This window comes from Perca fluviatilis, chromosome 15, assembly GCF_010015445.1.
Source record: "Perca fluviatilis chromosome 15, GENO_Pfluv_1.0, whole genome shotgun sequence".
NCBI classification, from domain to species: Eukaryota; Metazoa; Chordata; class Actinopteri; order Perciformes; family Percidae; genus Perca; species Perca fluviatilis.
The window spans coordinates 30557313-30583917 of record NC_053126.1 but is presented as its reverse complement, the minus strand read 5'-3'; the positions used below and the strand labels follow the sequence as shown (position 1 = coordinate 30583917).

General features: G+C 44.9%; 1 protein-coding gene across 2 annotated transcripts; it reads left to right on the top strand.

The window, feature by feature from the left end:
* Window positions 1-466: 466 nt before the first annotated feature.
* Window positions 467-26605, top strand: LOC120573857 (bryoporin-like). Of its 2 annotated transcripts, none has more exons than XM_039823728.1 (3): window positions 467-547; window positions 25819-26008; window positions 26106-26605. In XM_039823728.1, the coding sequence occupies exons 2-3, from the start codon at window positions 25848-25850 to the stop codon at window positions 26506-26508; spliced, it is 564 nt and encodes a 187-aa protein (XP_039679662.1). In that variant the 5' UTR covers window positions 467-547; window positions 25819-25847; the 3' UTR covers window positions 26509-26605. The 2 variants fall into 2 exon arrangements, with proteins under 2 accessions (XP_039679662.1, XP_039679663.1); XM_039823729.1 differs by lacking the exon at window positions 467-547 and adding an exon at window positions 25661-25691.

Genomic DNA, 26605 nt, shown 5'->3' with positions numbered 1-26605 from the left:
TCTACAATTAGGCTATACTGAGTCTGATCTATTTTAAGAGATTTTATTAAAATTAATTTAATACCTTTTAGAAAAATGTCACCTGGGGTAAAACTCCCCCTGCTACCCTGATTTGCATTTGTATAGCTCACAGCATTTTCATTTACATGTGAAAGCCTCCCCTAGAATTAGAGGGAGGGGGGGTCATGGGGGGACAACTGCCAAGCAAGGCCCACGTCAATTTCCGACAATTTTCGGCAGTTTTTGATGTTGCCTGTAAATTGCCGTGTACAGCCGTAAACCTGAAGTTCCACGACAATCTACAGTGCCGCATACTGACGAAAATCCTACTTTTCATGCAGTGGTGGCTTTTGAGTTTGTGTTGTGGCTTTTGAGTTTGTGTTGTAACTTTTGTGTTTGTGTTCTAGCTTTTGTTTTTTGAGTTAATGATCAATGGTTCTGTGGAGAAGGAGCTCTTATCTGGAAGTAGTGGCCTATACGATGATGCAGCCCACAGCTACTCCCTTCGCCTGAGCCTGCAGTCGTCCTTCAGAAGCATTCATTCAAGGTAAGCATAGCTTCATTAATTGAGATAAATATTGAGATGACTTCTTACTCTGTCAATTTCTTATGTACCAGAGTTTCCCTGGAACATGACTTTTTTTTGCATCTGCTGACTGCATCCAAAAGCAGAAAACTTTTATGAACACAAATGAATGGTTCGTTTTGTGTCTGTCTGAACAGGTTGTCTTGTTGCACACTGCACAGCCATCATGTGCAATAAATGTCGTCAGTGTTCCATTAATATTATGAATGAATGCTCTACCTACAACTTAGGCAACCTCTGGTAACTGCAATTTTTTGGATGTTTCATTGAAATACATTTACCATAAATACACGCAATTTATTAATATTTCCCCACTGTTTCTAGTGTATACATGGAGAGTGAAAGGTTAAAACATTTTCAATGTGTGTGGTGTATACTAGCTCAGTAATCTGAGCACTGACGCCCAGACAGCTCAGTCATCTGAGGAGACTGAGTCGTTGTGAGCATTTCTTATAAATATAGTCTGTGTTATCTAAAAAACTCAGATGGTTGTCAAGGACTGTACCTAGGTACTTACAGTAAAAAAGGGCCAATTAAAAAAGGGAGTTGCAGTTGGCACGCAGGGCGTAGTTTGGACACCCCTGATGTAGTGCATGTCCTTGTCGTAGCTGGGCCTTCTGTCTCATCTTTCTGTCTCCCACAGTCGCCTCCCGGGGTGGGGTCTGCACGCTGACCTGACCTTCCTACTTTGAGGAGAGTAATGTGGAACGATGTGACAGTTATCGAGGCATAGTATCGCTTTTTCTTTTAAAGCCAACCCCCCCTCTCCCCCCCGATAACCCTCGCCCTCTAAGCCCTCTTCTGCCGTACAGCCGTTACAGATACTGTCAGCGGGGCGGATGGTTAAGCCTATATTAGAGGAGTTGTTTCAGATACTTCCCTATATTTAATACTGTAGGTATTAAAACATTATAGGTTCAAATATTATAAATATTGTATCATAACTATTAATAGGTTTAAAGGAATTAATTGAAATACTTCTCTATGGTTCTTAGATTATTTTTAGAGAGACACACACACCCCCGCACTGGCGGGATCTCGCTACAGTGGAAACCGCGACGACGACAAGAGGCTTTCGATTGACAACCTAGATGTCCCCCGTATGTGAAATACACAGCACACAGAAGATCTTTATAACCAAACAATTACAATTGATTACTCACACTCGAACAGCCACTTCTGCCTTGGTCACAGAGGTTTCCGCTCGGCTGGAGGATCAAAGGTCTGCTTGTCAGGTCGGTCCCCGGGGTTGCTGCAAACCGCACGGCTAAAGAGGAGGCCACCACTTCTCCTTTGGAGGGGGTCCCCGGTCACTCAGGCAAATGGCAAAAAGGAAGAAAAAAGGAAAAAAAAAAGGAAAGAGTCTTCTAAAAGAGCAAAAAAAGACTCACAAGGCCTTTTGGGTCACCTTGCTCAAGACGAACACAGGTGGTTTTATTATTTTTTTATAAAAAAGCAAAAAGTTAACAAGCAAACAAAATAAATGAAAAATGAACAGAGTTCAGTCACTCAAAAATTACTCTGAGACAGAGTCTTGGTCAAAAACAGAAAACGAACCCAAGGGATCGAAGGCAGCGGGGGAGAGAGCTCCTTTTTTCTTGGTCCCCCAGGGAGGTGCCTCTCAGCCCTTTTCCTGGCCATCCAGGGAGGTACTGAACCCCTGTGCTGAGAGCACTAGGAGTCTGGTGCTGCCCAAAAAAAGAGGCCCTTTGACTTGCAAAGCTTCTCTTTTTATACACAATTCATCCCCCTCCCTTCATAGATGCAGCTTGGGGGTGATCAACCACTTTTTATGACCTTACATGGTAATACAGTCTTAAAGCAAGAATCAGGTTGGATATACGTAAAACCATCTCATATGACGATATTTCCTTTATACATATGCATGTTGCTATCTAACATAGAATCTAACTGCTCACTTCAACTGCATTGATCAATAGGTCAGAGCAGTAACCTTTTTCACCTCTTGTATGCATCAAGAGCCTAACCCCTCATGTATACAGGGCCCCAACAGCACTTCCTCTTTCCAGCTGTGCAGGTTCAGATAGACAGTTGCACAAAGCTACTTGTGCATCTGAGGCCTCTTGCAGACACTTCCTCTTTCCGACTGCAGGGTCAAATAGGCAGCTTCACACAGTAACTCACACTAAAATGTTTCTAAGCATGTTTATAGTAATATCAGTAACACAAAACATATATTTCTAAAGGCACATTAGCACTCATAAACCAAAATCAAAGGCAGTATTATAGTTTCAAGAGCAAAAATATATTTTAGCTGTTTTGGGGTTAACTCATGTCAAAAGCAGAAGCACAGTCTCCACTGTTCTTGAGCTGATACATTTCAAAAGCAGAAGTATAGTTTTAGCTGTCTTTTGGATTAATACAAATACATTTCAAAAGGCAAAAATAGTGAACATGGCCACGCTCACACTTTCTCTTTTTGTTGCTCGGATTGGCCACCACGCTGGCCCCAGGATCCTCAGCACAAGAAGACGTCACCTCAGCATCAGTCGGCATCACCAGGTTTGCAGTATCCATCATTCCAGCAGCAATCGGCGGCACCAGGTCACCTGTAGCAGCATGCAGTGGTGGACTCACAGGAGAGGCCGACCGGGAGGGGCTCAGAGACAGTCGGCATTAAAAAAGTGGGCAAGGAACAGCGCGGGGGCTCATGAGCCATGACTGACACACCTGCTACCGGGTCAACAGTTGGTTGAGCGCCCCTAGCCAGTGTCCGAGCGGACTCCCGGCCGGTACCAACAAGCCCGGCTCTCAGAAGTAATCCAGGTGCCCCAACACGCTTCATCCTCTTTTTCCTCCCTTTTTTCTGCTTCCTGCTCATGCAAGCCCACATCTCTTCCTCTTCTCCAAAACTGGGATTACGGATCGACTCCCTGAGCTCAAAGTATTCAGCTCCGATCCAATCTGCAACATCCCCTGCATCAGCCTCTCCCCCGATCACACTCACCACGGGGCTGGCCACCAGGATATGCCCTCGCCGAACGGGGAAGTCCTCACTCCCCAACCTCCCGAAAGACTCTCCTCCGGTTCCTGGGCTGCAAGTCCCTCCTCCTCCACTGCTGGATTCGAGGCTCAGGATGTCATGCCCTGAAGACCACTCGAGACTGGGCTCTCTGGAACTGCAACTCTCTGGTTCGTCCCTCCCTCTGCCGAGGCTCAAGTCTTCGATGGGACAGAGTGTCAGGACGGCATCAGTTCCACTGTCACCGCTCACTGATTCTCCGCCCTAGGTTGAAATAAAAAGTTTACACGTAAAATTTTCCCGTAACTGGTCTTTTTCCGCCTTTTTTTTTTTTTGTAGCTCTCTTCCAGTTCGGTTGGGAAACACACAAAGATCAACAAAAATAAAAAGATTAATATAAAATGTAAAAATCAAAAAGGGAAAAACGAAAAAAGAAACAAGAATTAAGACATTCATTCAACCCCCCATTTCCTAAATCAAACTGAGTCTGGGGGCAGAGGCCATAACTCTATCTACTTTAATGACATCATTTTATCGTACTGCCATCTCCCTGCTACCCCCGCATCACAGCTAGGCTAGAGACCGCCCGAACCTTCCTAGGTGTGGGTGGGTCTACTCGGATGTCTACCAGGCTATGCAAATGTTTCGGTCCATCGAACCCGCCCATTGACAGACATGCCATACATTAACCCTGGCACCCCTTTGTACACTGGCAAAAATAAGCCTAGCAATTCTTGGGCGAGGAAAACAGTAAGTAGTTTAACAAATATTTCCCCTACAATCCTCCTAGTTTTGCAATGTTTAATCACAACCAGAACCCCTATAAAATAACCGCAGATCCCGACCAAGATAACAGCCGTGTAGGCATAACTAAAAGCAGGATAGAAAATTTCTGCCAATTTGGCTAAAACAATCAAGGCATATCCTGTCCGGGCGCGCTGCCCAGCCAGGCAGCTTGACCCGGAGTAGCTACTACAATAGCGTATCCTACAGCTGTTCCAATTCTGGGTTCACACACCGTAACAAATGTCATAATTTCAAGACCACAAACTAAAATCCATATCAAAAACATTCTACGCCAGGTTTTACCCGACGACATCCCTACAGATAATACTAAACAAATGAGCGGATAAGGAATATAGAAGTATACCCCAGTCAGCATCGTCATGTCCTCCCCCATGGGCCTCCTCTATGGTCGTTTGACAGCAGATAATGGTATCTAGGGTCTACCGTTGCCATCTTGGGTGTGTCTCTTTTTAAGCTGCAATTGGGTAATATGTACAGGATATTTCCAATCTTTTAGCACCACTGTATTTTGCCTGATGCCTGTATCTGAGTCTGCATATCTTGCATCCCCCTGGCGTTCTGCAGTCAATAGTCCTAAAAAGGAACTTGGCACATTCCCAGGGGTTGCTGAGTGGTTTTTTTCTGCTTGTTTGCTATTTTGTGCTCCTAGAGAGGTATCTCTTGGTCCTTCTACTAGGCGGCTTGACATACCAATCATTACGGTTTTAGTTGGTATATGCACTGCTACATCTGCACAAGGCGTGTGCAGGTGTTTAGCTGGCCGTAGAAACAGGTCCGGGTATAGCGGCTCCGGGCAGACCAGAGCCTTCTCTATTTCCTCCATGACCGCTTCTGGACAACATATCACGCACTCACAACTTTTGTGGTTCTGTAGCAGTCTAATTAGTGCACGCACACAATCTTTTTGTGAGTATTGGAAGCTCCCATCCCCGAATAAGGTTATTACCCTGCCTGTGTGTTTGGCTGCCAATGCTCCTTCCTGCATTATTCTATACAAGTATTTTTCATCGTTTTCATCATAGAACGCAGATGTTAGCCTATCTGGGCTATTTTTATCACTGTAGCAACAGTGGATTATTTCACCATAACTTCCACTATCCCTAATTGTTTGTTGAACTACTGTCCCGTCTGGTAATAGTTCAGAGGGTTCCCAGTCACATGTTTTGGGGAACCTCCGTTTTAACGCCTCTGCTACCCCTCCTTCGTGGTTCAGCGACCGATTTGCTGGATTAAACCACGAGGTCATTCTCATTTGTCCAGGAAATGGACTACACTTCTCAATATCTCCATGGAAATATTTTATTGAACCGTTGCCGGTTTTAACCATGCTATAGGAAAGCCCTGAAGCTAGGTTTGGGTGAGGATCACCTAGGGCTCTTTCCGTCCCCTCTTCCTCTGAATCCTCAAATGCAGACGCGGTGCTGGCCATGCTCGGGGGGCCTACTTCAGTGATTTGCTCTTGTGGAAATACTGTTTCGACAAAAAGCCCCTGCCGCCGATTTGAGTCCTACTTTAGTACTAATTGACTGTTTGCGTTGCTTTCGTCTTTTTTCGACTACTTCACCTAACCCGTTGGAATGTTCAGGCTTTAACCCGGGGACCCTTCTTCATTTGCCGGCAGTGAAGGCCTCGGTCCGCCTACTGTTCCTAGGGCTGTAGCTTCTATGCACTATTTCAGCACAGTTGCGCGGCGGCCGCACTTCAGTCTAGTTTTAAAGCGTTTGAACCTGCTGATCTCGTTGGTCAGCAGGTTCCAGTGACGCTAACCTGTTTTGACACTTCCAGCTATTTTTTTTTAATAACTCTACGTTACAGCTCTTAGCGACTGGCGAATAAAAATCAGTGTCTTAATCAGCTTTGACTCTTCTAACTATGTTTATAGCTTTTACGTTACTGTCCTTAAGCACACTGTGAGTGGGTTTTTAAATGGTTAATCTGTTGCTCCCTGTACTAGTTATGTTTATAACGTAGCATCACAGTTTTTAACGCGTTTACCCGCTACGTTGGGCGCCATGTGGAACGATGTGACAGTTATCGCGGCATAGTATCGCTTTTTCTTTTAAAGCCAACCCCTCTCCCCCGATAACCCTCGCCCTCTAAGCCCTCTTCTGCCGTTACAGCCGTTACAGATACTGTCAGCGGGGCGGATGGTTAAAACGCCTATATTAGAGGAGTTGTTTCAGATACTTCCCTATATTTAATACTGTAGGTATTAAAACATTATAGGTCAAATATTATAAATATTGTATCATAACTATTAATAGGTTTAAAGGAATTAATTGAAATACTTCTCTATGGTTCTTAGATTATTTTTAGAGACACACACACACCCCGCACTGGCGGCGGATCTCGCTACAGTGGAAACCCGATGACGAGACAAGAGGCTTTCCGATTGACAACCTAGATGTCCCCGTATGTGAAATACACAGCACACAGAAGATCTTTATAACCAAACAATTACAATTGATTACTCACACTCGAACAGCCACTTCTGCCTTGGTCACAGGGGGTTTCGCTCGGCTGGAGGATCAAAGGTCTGCTTATCAGGTCGGTCCCGGGTTGCTGCAAACCGCCGCGGCTAAAGAGGAGGCCACCACTTCTCCTTTGGAGGGGTCCCCGGTCACTCAGGCAAATGGCAAAAGGAAGAAAAAGGAAAAAAAAGGAAAGAGTCTTCTAAAAAGAGCAAAAAAGACTCACAAGGCCTTTTGGGTCACCTTGCTACGCGCGGAACACAGGTGGTTTTATTATTTTTTTATAAAAAAGCAAAAAGTTAACAAGCAAACAAAATAAATGAAAAATGAACAGAGTTCAGTCACTCAAAATTACTCTGAGACAGAGTCTTGGTCAAAACAGAAAACGAACCCAAGGGATCGAGCGCGGCCGCGAGAGAGCTCCTTTTTTCTTGGTCCCCCAGGGAGGTGCCTCTCAGCCCTTTTCCTGGCCATCCAGGGAGGTACTGAACCCCTGTGCTGAGAGCACTAGGAGTCTGGTGCTGCCCAAAAAAAAAGGCCCTTTGACTTGCCAAAGCTTCTCTTTTTATACACAATTCATCCCCTCCCTTCATAGATGCAGCTTGGGGGTGATCAACCACTTTATATGACCTTACATGGTAATACAGTCTTAAAGCAAGAATCAGCTTGGATATACGTAAAACCATCTCATATGACGATATTTCCTTTATACATATGCATGTTGCTATCTAACATAGAATCTAACTGCTCACTTCAACTGCATTGATCAATAGGTCAGAGCAGTAACCTTTTTCACCTCTTGTATGCATCAAGAGCCTAACCCCTCATGTATACAGGGCCCCAACAGCACTTCCTCTTTCCAGCTGTGCCGGTTTCAGATAGACAGTTGCACAAAGCTACTTGTGCATCTGAGGCCTCTTGCAGACACTTCCTCTTTCCGACTGCAGGGTCAAATAGGCAGCTTCACACAGTAACTCACACTAAAATGTTTCTAAGCATGTTTATAGTAATATCAGTAACACAAAACATATATTTCTAAAGGCACATTAGCACTCATAAACCAAAATCAAAGGCAGTATTATAGTTTCAAGAGCAAAAATATATTTTAGCTGTTTTGGGGTTAACTCATGTCAAAAGCAGAAGCACAGTGTCCACTGTTCTTGAGCTGATACATTTCAAAAGCAGAAGTATAGTTTTAGCTGTCTTTTGGATTAATACAAATACATTTCAAAAGGCAAAAATAGTGAACATGGCCACGCTCACACTTCCTCTTTTTGTTGCTCGGATTGGCCACCACGCTGGCCCCAGGATCCTCAGCACAAGAAGACGTCACCTCAGCATCAGTCGGCATCACCAGGTTTGCAGTATCCATCATTCCAGCAGCAATCGGCGGCACCAGGTCACCTGTAGCAGCATGCAGTGGTGGACTCACAGGAGAGGCAGACCGGGGAGGGGGCTCAGAGACAGTCGGCATTAAAAAAGTGGGCAAGGAACAGCGCGGGGGCTCATGAGCCATGACTGACACACCTGCTACCGGGTCAACAGTTGGTTGAGCGCCCCTAGCCAGTGTCCGAGCGGACTCCCGGCCGGTACCAACAAGCCCGGCTCTCAGAAGTAATCCAGGTGCCCCAACACGCTTCATCCTCTTTTTCCTCCCTTTTTTCTGCTTCCTGCTCATGCAAGCCCACATCTCTTCCTCTTCTCCAAAACTGGGATTACGGATCGACTCCCTGAGCTCAAAGTATTCAGCTCCGATCCAATCTGCAACATCCCCTGCATCAGCCTCTCCCCCGATCACACTCACCACGGGGCTGGCCACCAGGATATGCCCTCGCCGAACGGGGAAGTCCTCACTCCCCAACCTCCCGAAAGACTCTCCTCCGGTTCCTGGGCTGCAAGTCCCTCCTCCTCCACTGCTGGATTCGAGGCTCAGGATGTCATGCCCTGAAGACCACTCGAGACTGGGCTCTCTGGAACTGCAACTCTCTGGTTCGTCCCTCCCTCTGCCGAGGCTCAAGTCTTCGATGGGACAGAGTGTCAGGACGGCATCAGTTCCACTGTCACCGCTCACTGATTCTCCGCCCTAGGTTGAAATAAAAAGTTTACACGTAAAATTTTCCCGTAACTGGTCTTTTTCCGCCTTTTTTTTTTTTTTTTGTAGCTCTCTTCCAGTTCGGTTGGGAAACACACAAAGATCAACAAAAATAAAAAGATTAATATAAAATGTAAAAATCAAAAAGGGAAAAACGAAAAAAGAAACAAGAATTAAGACATTCATTCAACCCCCCATTTCCTAAATCAAACTGAGTCTAGGGGCAGAGAGGCCATAACTCTATCTACTTTAATGACATCATTTTATCGTACTGCCATCTCCCTGCTACCCCCCTGCATCACAGCTAGGCTAGAGACACGCCGAACCTTCCTAGGTGTGGGTGGGTCTACTCGGATGTCTACCAGGCTATGCAAATGTTTCGTCCATCGAACCCGCCCATTGACAGACATGCCATACATTAACCCTGGCACCCCTTTGTACACTGGCAAAAATAAGCCTAGCAATTCTTGGGCGAGGAAAACAGTAAGTAGTTTAACAAATATTTCCCCTACAATCCTCCTAGTTTTGCAATGTTTAATCACAACCAGAACCCCTATAAAATAACCGCAGATCCCGACCAAGATAACAGCCGTGTAGGCATAACTAAAAGCAGGATAGAAAATTTCTGCCAATTTGGCTAAAACAATCAAGGCATATCCTGTCCAGGCCGCTGCTGCCCAGCCAGGCAGCTTGACCGGAGTAGCTACTACAATAGCGTATCCTACAGCTGTTCCAATTCTGGGTTCACACACCGTAACAAATGTCATAATTTCAAGACCACAAACTAAAATCCATATCAAAAACATTCTACGCCAGGTTTTACCCGACGACATCCCTACAGATAATACTAAACAAATGAGCGGATAAGGAATATAGAAGTATACCCCAGTCAGCATCGTCATGTCCTCCCCCATGGGCCTCCTCTATGGTCGTTTGACAGCAGATAATGGTATCTAGGGTCTACCGTTGCCATCTTGGGTGTGTCTCTTTTTAAGCTGCAATTGGGTAATATGTACAGGATATTTCCAATCTTTTAGCACCACTGTATTTTGCCTGATGCCTGTATCTGAGTCTGCATATCTTGCATCCCCCTGGCGTTCTGCAGTCAATAGTCCTAAAAAGGAACTTGGCACATTCCCAGGGGTTGCTGAGTGGTTTTTTTCTGCTTGTTTGCTATTTTGTGCTCCTAGAGAGGTATCTCTTGGTCCTTCTACTAGGCGGCTTGACATACCAATCATTACGGTTTTAGTTGGTATATGCACTGCTACATCTGCACAAGGCGTGTGCAGGTGTTTAGCTGGCCGTAGAAACAGGTCCGGGTATAGCGGCTCCGGGCAGACCAGAGCCTTCTCTATTTCCTCCATGACCGCTTCTGGACAACATATCACGCACTCACAACTTTTGTGGTTCTGTAGCAGTCTAATTAGTGCACGCACACAATCTTTTTGTGAGTATTGGAAGCTCCCATCCCCGAATAAGGTTATTACCCTGCCTGTGTGTGTAGGAGCCATTTATATTCACCTTTTTTGGTTAGGTTAAGTTAGTTTATATTTATTTTAGCCACTTGGGGGAGTATTGCATTGGGTGTGGTATGTCACTCTGAATTGGATATATCTGCAGGTGTGGCAATCAGTGAGGGCAAGGTGTGGATGGCGGGGAACACACAGTTCTTACCGTAGCTGTGATCACCCATTCTATAGACAGCAAGTCACCGCACTTTATTAATTAACCACGCTGGGTGAAGTACTATTTTATGTGAAATACCTCCTTTTCTACTTTTATAATAAACGGGAACACCACCCAACGATAATCAATGCCTGGACTCAAGATCTTTTGCTACGTGTTGAGAATACCATGTCATCCATACCGAGGCTTAGGATAGCCTCAACAACGTAAGAACTTATTCCTCTTCGTTTGGATACGCTTCTGAATTGGACAGGAGCGTCCTGATCGTTTGGATACGCTTCTGAATTGGATGGGATCGTAAAAATATCTTCTGTTGACCACGATGTTTGGATATGGAAAGGATTACCCGTTTCGTTGGATTACCTGTCTTGGAGCCTGGAAGCTTTAATTGAAACACCTGTAAGTCCTCACGTCAACCAGTGCACTGCAGACCGCAACCACGGAAAGCTGGTGGGTACATTTTCATAATCTCTGCCGATGGAACTGAAGAAAAGACTGTTTCAGTGCTGTTAAAAAAAAAAAAAAAAGAAAAAGGGGGGAAGAGCGCTTTGAACGTGACAAAGCGCATTAAACGCACAAAGATGAGTGCAGAGGAAGAAAACTTGCCCGACAAGTCTAAGACTGCTTCTGTGGTTACAGACGAAAATAATATTCCTGATAAGTCTAGTTTTCTTGTTGATGATTCTGGGAAGCGCACAAAGAAATTAACAGCTAAGGGATGTGCAATTTTGTTTGAAAATCTGCAAAAAAATCGGAGATCCCAATTTATGCAAGCTAATAAAATTAAGCAAAGGATTAATGAGGTTCTTTCTGGGAAAATTACGTTTCAAACTGTGTCTGACGTGAAGAAATGGATAAGTAAATATACCACACTGTGCAATGAGGCTTTAGAAACTCAAACTACTTTGCTGGAAATGCCTATGCCAGACCCTGAATACGACAAGCAACAATGCTGGCTTGTACAAAAAACAAAGGAAGTTAATACCTTCGAGAATGATGTGAAGCAATGGTTGGCTGATGCTGCCGCAAAGGACAGTGAGAATTTTGATGTGCTGTCTATAACAAATTATGACATAAAGCCTGAAGATAGTATTTCCAATGTTTCAAGTAAAGGGTCAAAACATGGAGATCACTTTTCTGTCCATTCAAAGACTTCTAGTGTTATTTCTGCATGTTTAAAGGCAAAGGCTGAAAGGGCTGCACTTTTACAGTCTGCAGTTGCTTTGAAAAAAATACATGACATTGACGCTGAAGAAGAAGCCCTTCAAATTGAAAAGGCAAAGTTGAAAAGAAAAAGGGAACAGCTAGAGGTTGAGGCCAAGTTGGCTGCTGTTACAGCTAAATTGTCTGTGTTTGAAAATGTAGGTGATGATGAAGATGAGTATGAAGAGGATAACGGAGAAGATGCCATGAATGCCTATCTTCGTGCTCACTCGAAATCACAAACATCAAGTTATTTGAACACAGCTCCTGTTTTGCAACTTCCTAAAACTGTTGCTTTCCAACAGGACCATTCTCTGCCATTGGCTGTACGGCCTAAAGGAAGGCCATACATTCCACAAGCCCAGTCTTCAGTAAGGTCTAATAACCCTTTGTCTTCAGCATCATATGCACCATCCTCTCATAAGTTTGAAGTGCAGGGGAATGTCCCCGGACCCGGACCTATTAAAATTGCACCAGCAGGACTTCAGCCTTCGATCTTACAAGGGAGTCAGCCTACCCACATGCATGACTTTGAAGTACAGGGAAACGGCTCTGGATCCAGACTCACCAATGCAACAGCAGGATTCCAGCCACTGACTTCACAACGGAGCACATGTATGCAATCACAGTCGCATTCCTCTCTCGACAATGTTCAACACTCTATTTTGTATGACCTTATACAACAGCAAACTAACATCACTGCTCAGCTGGTTCAGAATCAAGCCATAGCCTCTCTTCCTCCACGAGTTATTCCAGAGTTTGATGGTGATCCACTTAAATATGCTGCCTTTATTAGAGCCTTCGAGCAAGCTATTGAAAAGAGAACTACAGATAAACAAGAATGCCTGTATTATCTCGAGCAATACACCAAAGGGCAGCCAAGAGAACTGGTTCGGAGTTGCTATAACATGGCTCCTGGGCAGGGCTATGAGAGAGCAAAGAATCTATTGAAAGAATACTTTGGAAATGAAATAAAAATTTCTGTAGCTTATATGGAGAAGGCTATGGAGTGGCCAACTATGGGGGTTGATGATATTAACGCTCTGGAGTCCTTTTCAATTTTTTTAAGGGACTGTTGTAATGTCATGGAAGATTTACAGCATATGGAGGAGATGAACGTGCCATCTAATCTTCGCCTGATAATGATGAAGTTGCCCTATAAATTGAGGGAAAAATGGAGGTCTGTAGCCTGGGAGCTACAGGAGCGCCGTGGTTACAGAGCTATGTTCCCAGACTTTGTGGCCTTCATTGAGCGTCAGGTAAAGATTCTGTCTGATCCTCTCTTTGGTGACCTACAGGGTACGCAACCAGACCCTTCTTCTAAACCTAGGAGCAGATATATTGGAAGAGGCCAAGCTACGGTTGCTGCCATTAATACTGTTTTAGGATCAACCTCATCATCAGCTTGGCACCAACAGCGCAGAGGGCCAGCTTCACAGAGGAACAGCGAAGAGTTATGCTGTGTGTGTAAGAGCCAGCATTCAGTGGAGAAATGTTCACAGATTGAAGAGATGACACACAGGGAGAAATTGGATGCGCTGAAAGTAGGTAGAGTTTGTTTCAGCTGTTTGAAGAAAGGTCATATGAGTAGGGAATGTGACAAGCCTTTGATATGTGATATATGTAAATATAAACATCCAACTATCCTACACATTGAATCTAAAGCTAAACCACAGGAAGTGTCAGTCAATAATGCACTTGTGTCATTGGAGACATGTGGCCATATTGGGGCCGGAAGTGATGAATGTGTTCTCTCCATTGTGCCTGTACAGGTGAAGGCCAAGTCTGGGAGCACAATTGTGAATACCTATGCCTTTCTAGACCCTGGGAGTTCAGCTTCATTCTGTACCCAACATCTCATGAGAAAAATGAATCTTTCAGGAGTCAAGACTGGCATTCTCCTTCGTACTCTCGGCCAAGAGAGGTCTGTAGACACATTCTTGCTTAGTGGTCTTGAGGTTTCTGGATTGGATGAGGAAAACTTCTTGGACTTACCGGAAGTCTATACTCAGAAGACCATGGCTGTGAGTAGAAAAAACATTCTCACTCAACAGGACCTACAGGGATGGAAATACTTTGACGGCATTAAGGTTTCCAGTCTTGAGGCAGAGGTGGAATTGCTGATAGGCACTAATGCGCCGAAGCTCATGGAACCATGGGAAATAATAAATAGCCAAGGCGAAGGACCATATGCTGTCAGGACTCTATTGGGATGGGTCGTGAATGGTCCGCTGAGAGGGGGCGAGTGCAAAGGCAAGTTTGGCCATCCTGCTGTCACTGCCAATAGGATCTCAGTTGTTAAACTACAGGACTTATTGGTTGCCCAATACAATCAGGATTTCAATGAAAGATCAGATGACGTGTGTCCTTCCAGAGAGGATCAAAGGTTCATGAAAATAATGGAGTCTTCAATGCAGATTGATGAAGGACACTACTGCTTTGACTTGCCTTTTAAAGCTAAAGATGTCGTCATGCCAAATAACTACAGCATTGCAGAGCAGCGTCTCTTGAGTCTTCACAGGAAGTTCAAGAGGAATAAAGATTATCATCAAGAGTATACAGCTTTTCTCTCCGAAGTCATCGAAAAAGGTTATGCTGAGCTTGTACCACATCAGCAGTTGAAGCGAGCTGACGGCAAGGTGTGGTATATTCCCCATCATGGGGTATACCATCCAAAAAAGAAAACCCTTAGAGTTGTATTTGACTGTGCTGCTGTGTTTAAAGGCATTTCATTGAATTCACAGCTGTTGCAGGGGCCTTACCTCACAAGCACCTTACTTGGTGTACTTACCAGGTTTAGACAGGAACCTGTAGCATTGATGGCAGACATCCAAGCCATGTTCCATCAGGTGCGGGTGTCTCCAGAGCACAGAGACTTTTTACGCTTTTTGTGGTATTCTGATGGCAATACAAGACAAACTCCCATGCAATACAGGATGAGAGTTCACCTCTTTGGGGCTGTGTCTTCGCCCAGTTGTGCGAATTATGCACTGAGGAGAATTGTGCAAGACTACAGAGACAGTTTTGAACCTAGTGTTCTGAATACAATACTTCAAAACTTCTACATGGATGATTGTCTAAAGTCTGTATCATCGGAGGCCAAAGCTATAAAAATGGTGCATGAATTGACTGAAGCCTGTGTGAAGGGAGGATTCCATCTGTTGAAGTGGACAAGTAACAGCAGTGAAGTCTTGGCCAGTATTCCTGAGTTACAGCGTTCTAAGACCACCAAGGGGCTTAACCTGGATCAAAGGGAAAGTCCTGTTGAAACAGCTCTTGGTCTTCATTGGTGCATAGATGCAGACGTCCTGACCTTTAGGGTAGCCATAGAAGAGCGCCCACATACAAGACGTGGCATATTGTCTGTGGTGTCATCTATCTACGACCCTTTGGGCTTTCTTGCACCATTTACTTTGTCTGTTAAAAGGATGCTGCAGGAGATGTGCAGGCTTAACATCGGCTGGGATGCCAGTATACCCTGTGTCTTCTCTGAGCAGTGGTCCAAATGGCTGGCTAATCTCCATCACATCACTGAGCTTAGAGTGGATCGGTGCATCAAGCCAAAAGATTTTGGCACACCTACTCATTTGCAGCTGCATCACTTCTCTGATGCTAGTGAGTATGGCTACGGAACTGCATCATACCTCAGGATGGAGAATGCGAGAAACCAAGTCAGTATTGCCTTTATTTTGGGAAAGGCCAGGGTCGCTCCTTTAAAGCAAACAACAATTCCTCGTCTTGAGCTGACTGCTGCTGTCCTAGCTGCCCGGGTGGACAAGATGCTGAAGAGGGAGTTGCAGCTGGATTTACACCCATCAATATTCTGGACAGACAGCACAACTGTTTTAAAGTATATTGGAAACGAGACTAGGAGGTTTCATACGTTTGTTGGCCAATAGGGTGGCTGTATATTAAAAACCAGATGTTGCACAGTGGAGACACATTGGCTCAAGATTGAATCCAGCAGATGAGGCATCCAGGGGTCTAAGTGCTGAAGAATTCTTTGCATGCAAGCGGGGGCTGAAGGGACCAGAATTTCTCTTGAGGGGGGAAGTGGAATGGCCTAAGACCATCATTGAACAACCTTTGATTCCTTTGGATGACCCAGAGGTGAAGAAAAACCTACTGGTGAATGCCTTTGTCTCCCACAGCCCAGTTAATGCAAACAAAAGTGTTTTTAAGCCACTTTTCAGATTTTAAGAAGCTGAGAACGTCTGTGGCATGGATGCTTTACAGACAAAGCACGTGCTTCTAACCTTGTTCCGGAGGAGACAGGTTCTTGGCCATGACAATGGAAGCCGAAGAAACGACCATCTTCATGCCGAGATGCAAGGGGAAAATTTCGCACTCCGTGGAAAGTTGTTGACAACAGGTGACCTTGAGAGGTCAGAAGGTGCCATCATCTGTTTTTCCCAACAAGAGAGGTTTTCTGATGAGATTGCTGTTTTGAAAGACGGAGGATCTGTCAAACGAAACAGCAACCCTCACAAGCTGGACCCAGTGTTGGAGGACGGATTGTTGCGGGTGGGGGAAGACTTGGTAGGGCTGCCATGCCTGAAGTGGAAAAACATCCGATCATTCTTTCCAAAGAGCAACATGTGTCCAAACTCCTCCTGAAGCATATCCATCAACAACTGGGTCATGCAGGTAGAAATCACATGCTCTCTTCTCTCAGGAAGCAATACTGGATTACTCATGCCAATTCTGCCTGCAGGAAGGTTATCTCTGAATGTGTAGTGTGTCGCACCCCCCAAGGAAAGATGGGGGAACAGAAAATGGCTGACCTACCAGTAGAGAGAGTTGTGCCAGACTTACCTGCCTTCACAAATGTGGGCGTTGATTACTTTGGGCCAGTGGAGGTGAAGAAAGGTCGAGGCAGAGTGAAGCGCTACGGCGCGTCCTCTTTACCTGCATGGCGAGCAGGGCAGTTCATCTCGAAGTTGCCTATGCTTTAGACACTGACTCTGCATAAATGCTATTCGCCGCCGTTTTATGTGTGCCGAGGTCAGGTGATACACCTGACATCAGATAATGACACCAACTTCATAGGAGCTGAGAGGGAGTTAAGGGAAGCCATCGCTGAGTTAGACCACCAGAAGATTCAACATGTTTTGCTGCAGAATGGTCTAACATGGTCCTTTAACCTTCCAGCCGGGTCTCACCATGGGGGAGTTTGGGAGCGTCTTATTCGCCTTGTGAAAAGGATCCTCTTTTCCACGCTTAGACTCCAAACACTGGATGATGAAGGGTTTCACACTATTCTTTGTGAAGTTGAAGCCATTCTCAATAGTCGTCCCATCACAAAGGCCTCTGATGATGTGAATGACCTTGAAGCGCTTACACCCAATCATATTCTGCTCTTAAAATCAAAGCCACACCTTCCTCCTGGGCTCTTTTGTAAGGATGACCTGTACATGAAGAGAAGATGGAGGCAAGTGCAGTTTTTATCTGACCTCTTTTGGAAGCGCTGGGTGAGGGAATACTTACCACTACTCCAGGAGAGACAGAAGTGGACGAGACCAAAAAGAAACTTTTCCATTGGAGACATTGTGGTCGTAATGGATCCTGTCGCTCCACGAGGGTCCTGGTTGATGGGAAGAATTATACAGACGTACCCCGATAAGAAAGGCTTTGTCCGCTCAGTTCAGCTGAAGACAAAAACGGGTCAGCTGGACCGGCCTGTAACGAAGATCTGCCTTTTGATGGAAGCTGAAGTGCTATAGATGACCTGATTAGATGATTTGATTATAGATCTCCTAGGCTCAAGAAAGGAAGATGATTTTATTTAGATTAACTTTGCACAAATGGCTCCTTTAATTTAAATTAGGAAATTGGGGTAATTGTGGTTAAAGTAAATATTCACAATTATGGGGCCGGTGTGTAGGAGCCATTTATATTCACCTTTTTTGGTTAGGTTAAGTTAGTTTATATTTATTTTAGCCACTTGGGGGAGTATTGCATTGGGTGTGGTATGTCACTCTGAATTGGATATATCTGCAGGTGTGGCAATCAGTGAGGGCAAGGTGTGGATGGCGGGGAACACACAGTTCTTACCGTAGCTGTGATCACCCATTCTATAGACAGCAAGTCACCGCACTTTATTAATTAACCACGCTGGGTGAAGTACTATTTTATGTGAAATACCTCCTTTTCTACTTTTATAATAAACGGGAACACCACCCAACGATAATCAATGCCTGGACTCAAGATCTTTTGCTACGTGTTGAGAATACCATGTCATCCATACCGAGGCTTAGGATAGCCTCAACAGTGTGTTTGGCTGCCAATGCTCCTTCCTGCATTATTCTATACAAGTATTTTTCATCGTTTTCATCATAGAACGCAGATGTTAGCCTATCTGGGCTATTTTTATCACTGTAGCAACAGTGGATTATTTCACCATAACTTCCACTATCCCTAATTGTTTGTTGAACTACTGTCCCGTCTGGTAATAGTTCAGAGGGTTCCCAGTCACATGTTTTGGGGAACCTCCGTTTTAACGCCTCGTACTGCTCCTTCGTTGTTCAGCTTAACCGATTTGCTGGATTAAACCACCCGAGGTCATTCTCATTTGTCCAGGAAATGGACTACACTTCTCAATATCTCCATGGAAATATTTTATTGAACCGTTGCCGGTTTTAACCATGCTATAGGAAAGCCCTGAAGCTAGGTTTGGGTGAGGATCACCTAGGGCTCTTTCCGTCCCCTCTTCCTCTGAATCCTCAAATGCAGACGCGGTGCTGGCCATGCTCGGGGGGCCTACTTCAGTGATTTGCTCTTGTGGAAATACTGTTTCGACAAAAAGCCCCTGCCGCCGATTTGAGTCCTACTTTAGTACTAATTGACTGTTTGCGTTGCTTTCGTCTTTTTTCGACTACTTCACCTAACCCGTTGGAATGTTCAGGCTTTAACCCGGGGACCCTTCTTCATTTGCCGGCAGTGAAGGCCTCGGTCCGCCTACTGTTCCTAGGGCTGTAGCTTCTATGCACTATTTCAGCACAGTTGCGCGGCGCGCTACTTCAGTCTAGTTTTAAAGCGTTTGAACCTGCTGATCTCGTTGGTCAGCAGGTTCCAGTGACGCTAACCTGTTTTGACACTTCCAGCTATTTTTTTTTTTTAATAACTCTACGTTACAGCTCTTAGCGCACTGCGAATAAAAATCAGTGTCTTAATCAGCTTTGACTCTTCTAACTATGTTTATAGCTTTACGTTACTGTCCTTAAGCACACTGTGAGTGGGTTTTTAAATGGTTAATCTGTTGCTCCCTGTACTAGTTATGTTTATAACGTAGCATCACAGTTTTTAACGCACCGTTTCCCGTAACGCTACCATGTGGAACGATGTGACAGTTATCGAGGCATAGTATCGCTTTTTCTTTTAAAGCCAACCCCCTCTCCCCGATAACCCTCGCCTCTAAGCCCTCTTCTCCGCATAGCCGTTACAGATACTGTCAGCGGGCGGATGGTTAAGCCTATATTAGAGGAGTTGTTTCAGATACTTCCCTATATTTAATACTGTAGGTATTAAAACATTATAGGTTCAAATATTATAAATATTGTATCATAACTATTAATAGGTTTAAAGGAATTAATTGAAATACTTCTCTATGGTTCTTAGATTATTTTTAGAGAGACACACACACCCCCGCACTGGCGGGATCTCGCTACAGTGGAAACCCGATGACGAGACAAGAGGCTTTCGATTGACAACCTAGATGTCCCCCGTATGTGAAATACACAGCACACAGAAGATCTTTATAACCAAACAATTACAATTGATTACTCACACTCGAACAGCCACTTCTGCCTTGGTCACAGAGGTTTCCGCTCGGCTGGAGGATCAAAGGTCTGCTTGTCAGGTCGGTCCCCGGGGTTGCTGCAAACCGCACGGCTAAAGAGGAGGCCACCACTTCTCCTTTGGAGGGGGTCCCCGGTCACTCAGGCAAATGGCAAAAAGGAAGAAAAAGGAAAAAAAAGGAAAGAGTCTTCTAAAAGAGCAAAAAAAGACTCACAAGGCCTTTTGGGTCACCTTGCTCAAGACGAACACAGGTGGTTTTATTATTTTTTTATAAAAAAGCAAAAAGTTAACAAGCAAACAAAATAAATGAAAAATGAACAGAGTTCAGTCACTCAAAAATTACTCTGAGACAGAGTCTTGGTCAAAAACAGAAAACGAACCCAAGGGATCGAGCGAGCGCGGGCGAGAGAGCTCCTTTTTTTTCTTGGTCCCCCAGGGAGGTGCCTCTCAGCCCTTTTCCTGGCCATCCAGGGAGGTACTGAACCCCTGTGCTGAGAGCACTAGGAGTCTGGTGCTGCCCAAAAAAAGAGGCCCTTTGACTTTGCAAGCAACCTTTTTATACACAATTACCATCCCCTCCCTTCATAGATGCAGCTTGGGGGTGATCAACCACTTTTTATGACCTTACATGGTAATACAGTCTTAAAGCAAGAATCAGGTTGGATATACGTAAAACCATCTCATATGACGATATTTCCTTTATACATATGCATGTTGCTATCTAACATAGAATCTAACTGCTCACTTCAACTGCATTGATCAATAGGTCAGAGCAGTAACCTTTTTCACCTCTTGTATGCATCAAGAGCCTAACCCCTCATTAACCCCCCCCCCCCCCCCCCCCCTTTCCCCCGTGTGCTTTTTTATATAATTCCCCAACTCTTTTTTTTTTTCCCCCCCCCCCCCCCCCCCCCCTTTTTTTTTTCTCCATTGTCAATCAAAACACCACACACAACCACAAACAAAATAATTTTTTTTTTTTTTTTTTTTTTTTATTTTTTCAGTTTTTTATACACAAATACATATATTTCTTTAACAAGCACCATAGCACTCATAAACCAAAATCAAAGGCAGTATTATAGTTTCAAGAGCAAAAATATATTTTAGCTGTTTTGGGGTTAACTCATGTCAAAAGCAGAAGCACAGTCTCCACTGTTCTTGAGCTGATACATTTCAAAAGCAGAAGTATAGTTTTAGCTGTCTTTTGGATTAATACAAATACATTTCAAAAGGCAAAAATAGTGAACATGGCCACGCTCACACTTCCTCTTTTTGTTGCTCGGATTGGCCACCACGCTGGCCCCAGGATCCTCAGCACAAGAAGACGTCACCTCAGCATCAGTCGGCATCACCAGGTTTGCAGTATCCATCATTCCAGCAGCAATGCGCCGGCACCAGGTCACCTGTAGCAGCATGCAGTGGTGGACTCACAGGAGAGGCAGACCGGGGAGGGGGCTCAGAGACAGTCGGCATTAAAAAAGTGGGCAAGGAACAGCGCGGGGGCTCATGAGCCATGACTGACACACCTGCTACCGGGTCAACAGTTGGTTGAGCGCCCCTAGCCAGTGTCCGAGCGGACTCCCGGCCGGTACCAACAAGCCCGGCTCTCAGAAGTAATCCAGGTGCCCCAACACGCTTCATCCTCTTTTTCCTCCCTTTTTTCTGCTTCCTGCTCATGCAAGCCCACATCTCTTCCTCTTCTCCAAAACTGGGATTACGGATCGACTCCCTGAGCTCAAAGTATTCAGCTCCGATCCAATCGGCAACATCCCCTGCATCAGCCTCTCCCCCGATCACACTCACCACGGGGCTGGCCACCAGGATATGCCTCCGCGAACGGGGAAGTCCTCACTCCCCAACCTCCCGAAAGACTCTCCTCCGTTTCCTGGGCTGCAAGTCCCTCCTCCTCCACTGCTGGATTCGAGGCTCAGGATGTCATGCCCTGAAGACCACTTCGAGACTGGGCTCTCTGGAACTGCAACTCTCTGGTTCGTCCCTCCCTCTGCCGAGGCTCAAGTCTTCGATGGGACAGAGTGTCAGGACGGCATCAGTTCCACTGTCACCGCTCACTGATTCTCCGCCCTAGGTTGAAATAAAAAGTTTACACGTAAAATTTTCCCGTAACTGGTCTTTTTTGCCTCTTTTTTTTTTTTGTAGCTCTCTTCCAGTTCGGTTGGGAAACACACAAAGATCAACAAAAATAAAAAGATTAATATAAAATGTAAAAATCAAAAAGGGAAAAACGAAAAAAGAAACAAGAATTAAGACATTCATTCAACCCCCCATTTCCTAAATCAAACTGAGTCTGGGGGCAGAGAGGCCATAACTCTATCTACTTTAATGACATCATTTTATCGTACTGCCATCTCCCTGCTACCCCCCTGCATCACAGCTAGGCTAGAGACACGCCGAACCTTCCTAGGTGTGGGTGGGTCTACTCGGATGTCTACCAGGCTATGCAAATGTTTCGTCCATCGAACCCGCCCATTGACAGACATGCCATACATTAACCCTGGCACCCCTTTGTACACTGGCAAAAATAAGCCTAGCAATTCTTGGGCGAGGAAAACAGTAAGTAGTTTAACAAATATTTCCCCTACAATCCTCCTAGTTTTGCAATGTTTAATCACAACCAGAACCCCTATAAAATAACCGCAGATCCCGACCAAGATAACAGCCGTGTAGGCATAACTAAAGGCAGGATAGAAAATTTCTGCCAATTTGGCTAAAACAATCAAGGCATATCCTGTCCAGGCCGCTGCTGCCCAGCCAGGCAGCTTGACCGGAGTAGCTACTACAATAGCGTATCCTACAGCTGTTCCAATTCTGGGTTCACACACCGTAACAAATGTCATAATTTCAAGACCACAAACTAAAATCCATATCAAAAACATTCTACGCCAGGTTTTACCCGACGACATCCCTACAGATAATACTAAACAAATGAGCGGATAAGGAATATAGAAGTATACCCCAGTCAGCATCGTCATGTCCTCCCCCATGGGCCTCCTCTATGGTCGTTTGACAGCAGATAATGGTATCTAGGGTCTACCGTTGCCATCTTGGGTGTGTCTCTTTTTAAGCTGCAATTGGGTAATATGTACAGGATATTTCCAATCTTTTAGCACCACTGTATTTTGCCTGATGCCTGTATCTGAGTCTGCATATCTTGCATCCCCCTGGCGTTCTGCAGTCAATAGTCCTAAAAAGGAACTTGGCACATTCCCAGGGGTTGCTGAGTGGTTTTTTTCTGCTTGTTTGCTATTTTGTGCTCCTAGAGAGGTATCTCTTGGTCCTTCTACTAGGCGGCTTGACATACCAATCATTACGGTTTTAGTTGGTATATGCACTGCTACATCTGGCGACGGCGGTGCAGGTGTTTAGCTGGTCGTAGAAACAGGTCCGGTATAGCGGCTCCGGGCAGACCAGAGCCTTCTCTATTTCCTCCATGACCGCTTCTGGACAACATATCACGCACTCACAACTTTTGTGGTTCTGTAGCAGTCTAATTAGTGCACGCAACAATCTTTTTGTGAGTATTGGAAGCTCCCATCCCCGGAATAAGGTTATTACCCTGCCTGTGTGTTTGGCTGCCAATGCTCCTTCCGTATTATTCTATACAAGTATTTTTCATCGTTTTCATCATAGAACGCAGATGTTAGCCTATCTGGGCTATTTTTATCACTGTAGCAACAGTGGATTATTTCACCATAACTTCCACTATCCCTAATTGTTTGTTGAACTACTGTCCCGTCTGGTAATAGTTCAGAGGGTTCCCAGTCACATGTTTTGGGGAACCTCCGTTTTAACGCCTCTGCTACCCCTCCTTCGTGGTTCAGCGACCGATTTGCTGGATTAAACCACGAGGTCATTCTCATTTGTCCAGGAAATGGACTACACTTCTCAATATCTCCATGGAAATATTTTATTGAACCGTTGCCGGTTTTAACCATGCTATAGGAAAGCCCTGAAGCTAGGTTTGGGTGAGGATCACCTAGGGCTCTTTCCGTCCCCTCTTCCTCTGAATCCTCAAATGCAGACGGTGCTGCGGCCATGCTTGGGGGCCTACTTCAGTGATTTGCTCTTGTGGAAATACTGTTTCGACAAAAAGCCCCTGCCGCCGATTTGAGTCCTACTTTAGTACTAATTGACTGTTTGCGTTGCTTTCGTCTTTTTTCGACTACTTCACCTAACCCGTTGGAATGTTCAGGCTTTAACCCGGGGACCCTTCTTCATTTGCCGGCAGTGAAGGCCTCGGTCCGCCTACTGTTCCTAGGGCTGTAGCTTCTATGCACTATTTCAGCACAGTTGCGCGGCGCGCTACTTCAGTCTAGTTTTAAAGCGTTTGAACCTGCTGATCTCGTTGGTCAGCAGGTTCCAGTGACGCTAACCTGTTTTGACACTTCCAGCTATTTTTTTTTTTTAATAACTCTACGTTACAGCTCTTAGCGCACTGCGAATAAAAATCAGTGTCTTAATCAGCTTTGACTCTTCTAACTATGTTTATAGCTTTACGTTACTGTCCTTAAGCACACTGTGAGTGGGTTTTTAAATGGTTAATCTGTTGCTCCCTGTACTAGTTATGTTTATAACGTAGCATCACAGTTTTTAACGCGTTTACCCCACGTTGGGCGCCATGTGGAACGATGTGACAGTTATCGAGGCATAGTATCGCTTTTTCTTTTAAAGCCAACCCCCCCTCTCCCCCCCGATAACCCTCGCCCTCTAAGCCCTCTTCTGCCGTACAGCCGTTACAGATACTGTCAGCGGGGCGGATGGTTAAGCCTATATTAGAGGAGTTGTTTCAGATACTTCCCTATATTTAATACTGTAGGTATTAAAACATTATAGGTTCAAATATTATAAATATTGTATCATAACTATTAATAGGTTTAAAGGAATTAATTGAAATACTTCTCTATGGTTCTTAGATTATTTTTAGAGAGACACACACACCCCCGCACTGGCGGGATCTCGCTACAGTGGAAACCCGATGACGAGACAAGAGGCTTTCGATTGACAACCCCGTATGTGAAATACACAGCACACAGAAGATCTTTATAACCAAACAATTACAATTGATTACTCACACTCGAACAGCCACTTCTGCCTTGGTCACAGAGGTTTCCGCTCGGCTGGAGGATCAAAGGTCTGCTTGTCAGGTCGGTCCCCGGGGTTGCTGCAAACCGCACGGCTAAAGAGGAGGCCACCACTTCTCCTTTGGAGGGGGTCCCCGGTCACTCAGGCAAATGGCAAAAAGGAAGAAAAAGGAAAAAAAAGGAAAGAGTCTTCTAAAAGAGCAAAAAAAGACTCACAAGGCCTTTTGGGTCACCTTGCTCAAGACGAACACAGGTGGTTTTATTATTTTTTTATAAAAAAGCAAAAAGTTAACAAGCAAACAAAATAAATGAAAAATGAACAGAGTTCAGTCACTCAAAAATTACTCTGAGACAGAGTCTTGGTCAAAAACAGAAAACGAACCCAAGGGATCGAGCGAGCGCGGGCGAGAGAGCTCCTTTTTTTTCTTGGTCCCCCAGGGAGGTGCCTCTCAGCCCTTTTCCTGGCCATCCAGGGAGGTACTGAACCCCTGTGCTGAGAGCACTAGGAGTCTGGTGCTGCCCAAAAAAAGAGGCCCTTTGACTTGCAAAGCTTCTCTTTTTATACACAATTCATCCCCCTCCCTTCATAGATGCAGCTTGGGGGTGATCAACCACTTTATATGACCTTACATGGTAATACAGTCTTAAAGCAAGAATCAGGTTGGATATACGTAAAACCATCTCATATGACGATATTTCCTTTATACATATGCATGTTGCTATCTAACATAGAATCTAACTGCTCACTTCAACTGCATTGATCAATAGGTCAGAGCAGTAACCTTTTTCACCTCTTGTATGCATCAAGAGCCTAACCCCTCATGTATACAGGGCCCCAACAGCACTTCCTCTTTCCAGCTGTGCAGGTTCAGATAGACAGTTGCACAAAGCTACTTGTGCATCTGAGGCCTCTTGAGCTGCTCAGTGGCCAGCAGATCAGACTGTGGTTGTACCGGGCAGCTTCCAGGTATGAATGTGTAACCGTGTGAATGTGACAGGTCGTCGTTCCAAATGAGAATTTGTTCTCAATCGACTTACCAGGATAAATAAAGGTTAAATTAAAAAATTTGTTTTGTGTCTTTCTGTCTGAACAGGTCGTCTTGTTGCACACTGCACAGCCATCATGTCTGATTCAGAAGAGACTGCAGCCCATATGGAGACAGCCTCTACTGATACCGGTGCAGTGATTTCAGTTGGCGATGACACCACTGGAAGAATTACCTGGCGTCAGTGTTATATTACCGTCATAAATTACAGCTCTGAAGACACCCTCTGTAACCCCTGGTAAATGCAATTGACTTTTTTATTTTTTGGCCGTTTCATTTAAATACGTTTTCAATAAATACACACAATTCTTAAATATTTATTCTGCTGTTTATAGTCAATACACGCAGAGTGGTCGCTGCACCCAAATTCCGCCACCGCAGATTGGCCCGCAGTCATCTGGCAGTGCCCTGTTCACCAAGACTCCCTACACTGCTCGAGGATCTGTTGGCGTCATGACTTATGACCTCCAGGACTCCACTGAGAAAATAGCTGTCATGTTCTCTGTGCCCTACGACTATAGCATGTTCTCTAACGTGTATGCAGTGGGAATCTTTGACAAGAGCCAAAAGTGTAATTATGATCTTTATTATAAGATGTACTACGACCCACCAACCACCTTTGTCAGAGGTGAAGCTAAGGGCCCCAGTCTCACTTATAAGGGGGATCAAGTCACCATCGTGGCAACAATGGCAGACCTTTATGAAACTGTCATAAACGTGGAAGTGAGACACAACTGAAATAAGAGAGTCAGGAAGAAAGTAGATTCACCTGCAGCCTATTCTGCTTTGTATTTTTTGCAGAATGTATAATTAATTCTGTGCCAATGGTTAATAC

What these genes read in the sequence shown, in the direction of transcription:
- LOC120573857 (XM_039823728.1), top strand. Translation starts at nt 25,848, where the DNA reads ATGTCTGATTCAGAAGAGACTGCAGCCCATATGGAGACAGCCTCTACT. An exon ending in GACACCCTCTGTAACCCCTG is followed by an intron (nt 26,009 to 26,105) that starts GTAAATGCAATT and finishes TGCTGTTTATAG; the next exon opens with TCAATACACGCAGAGTGGTC.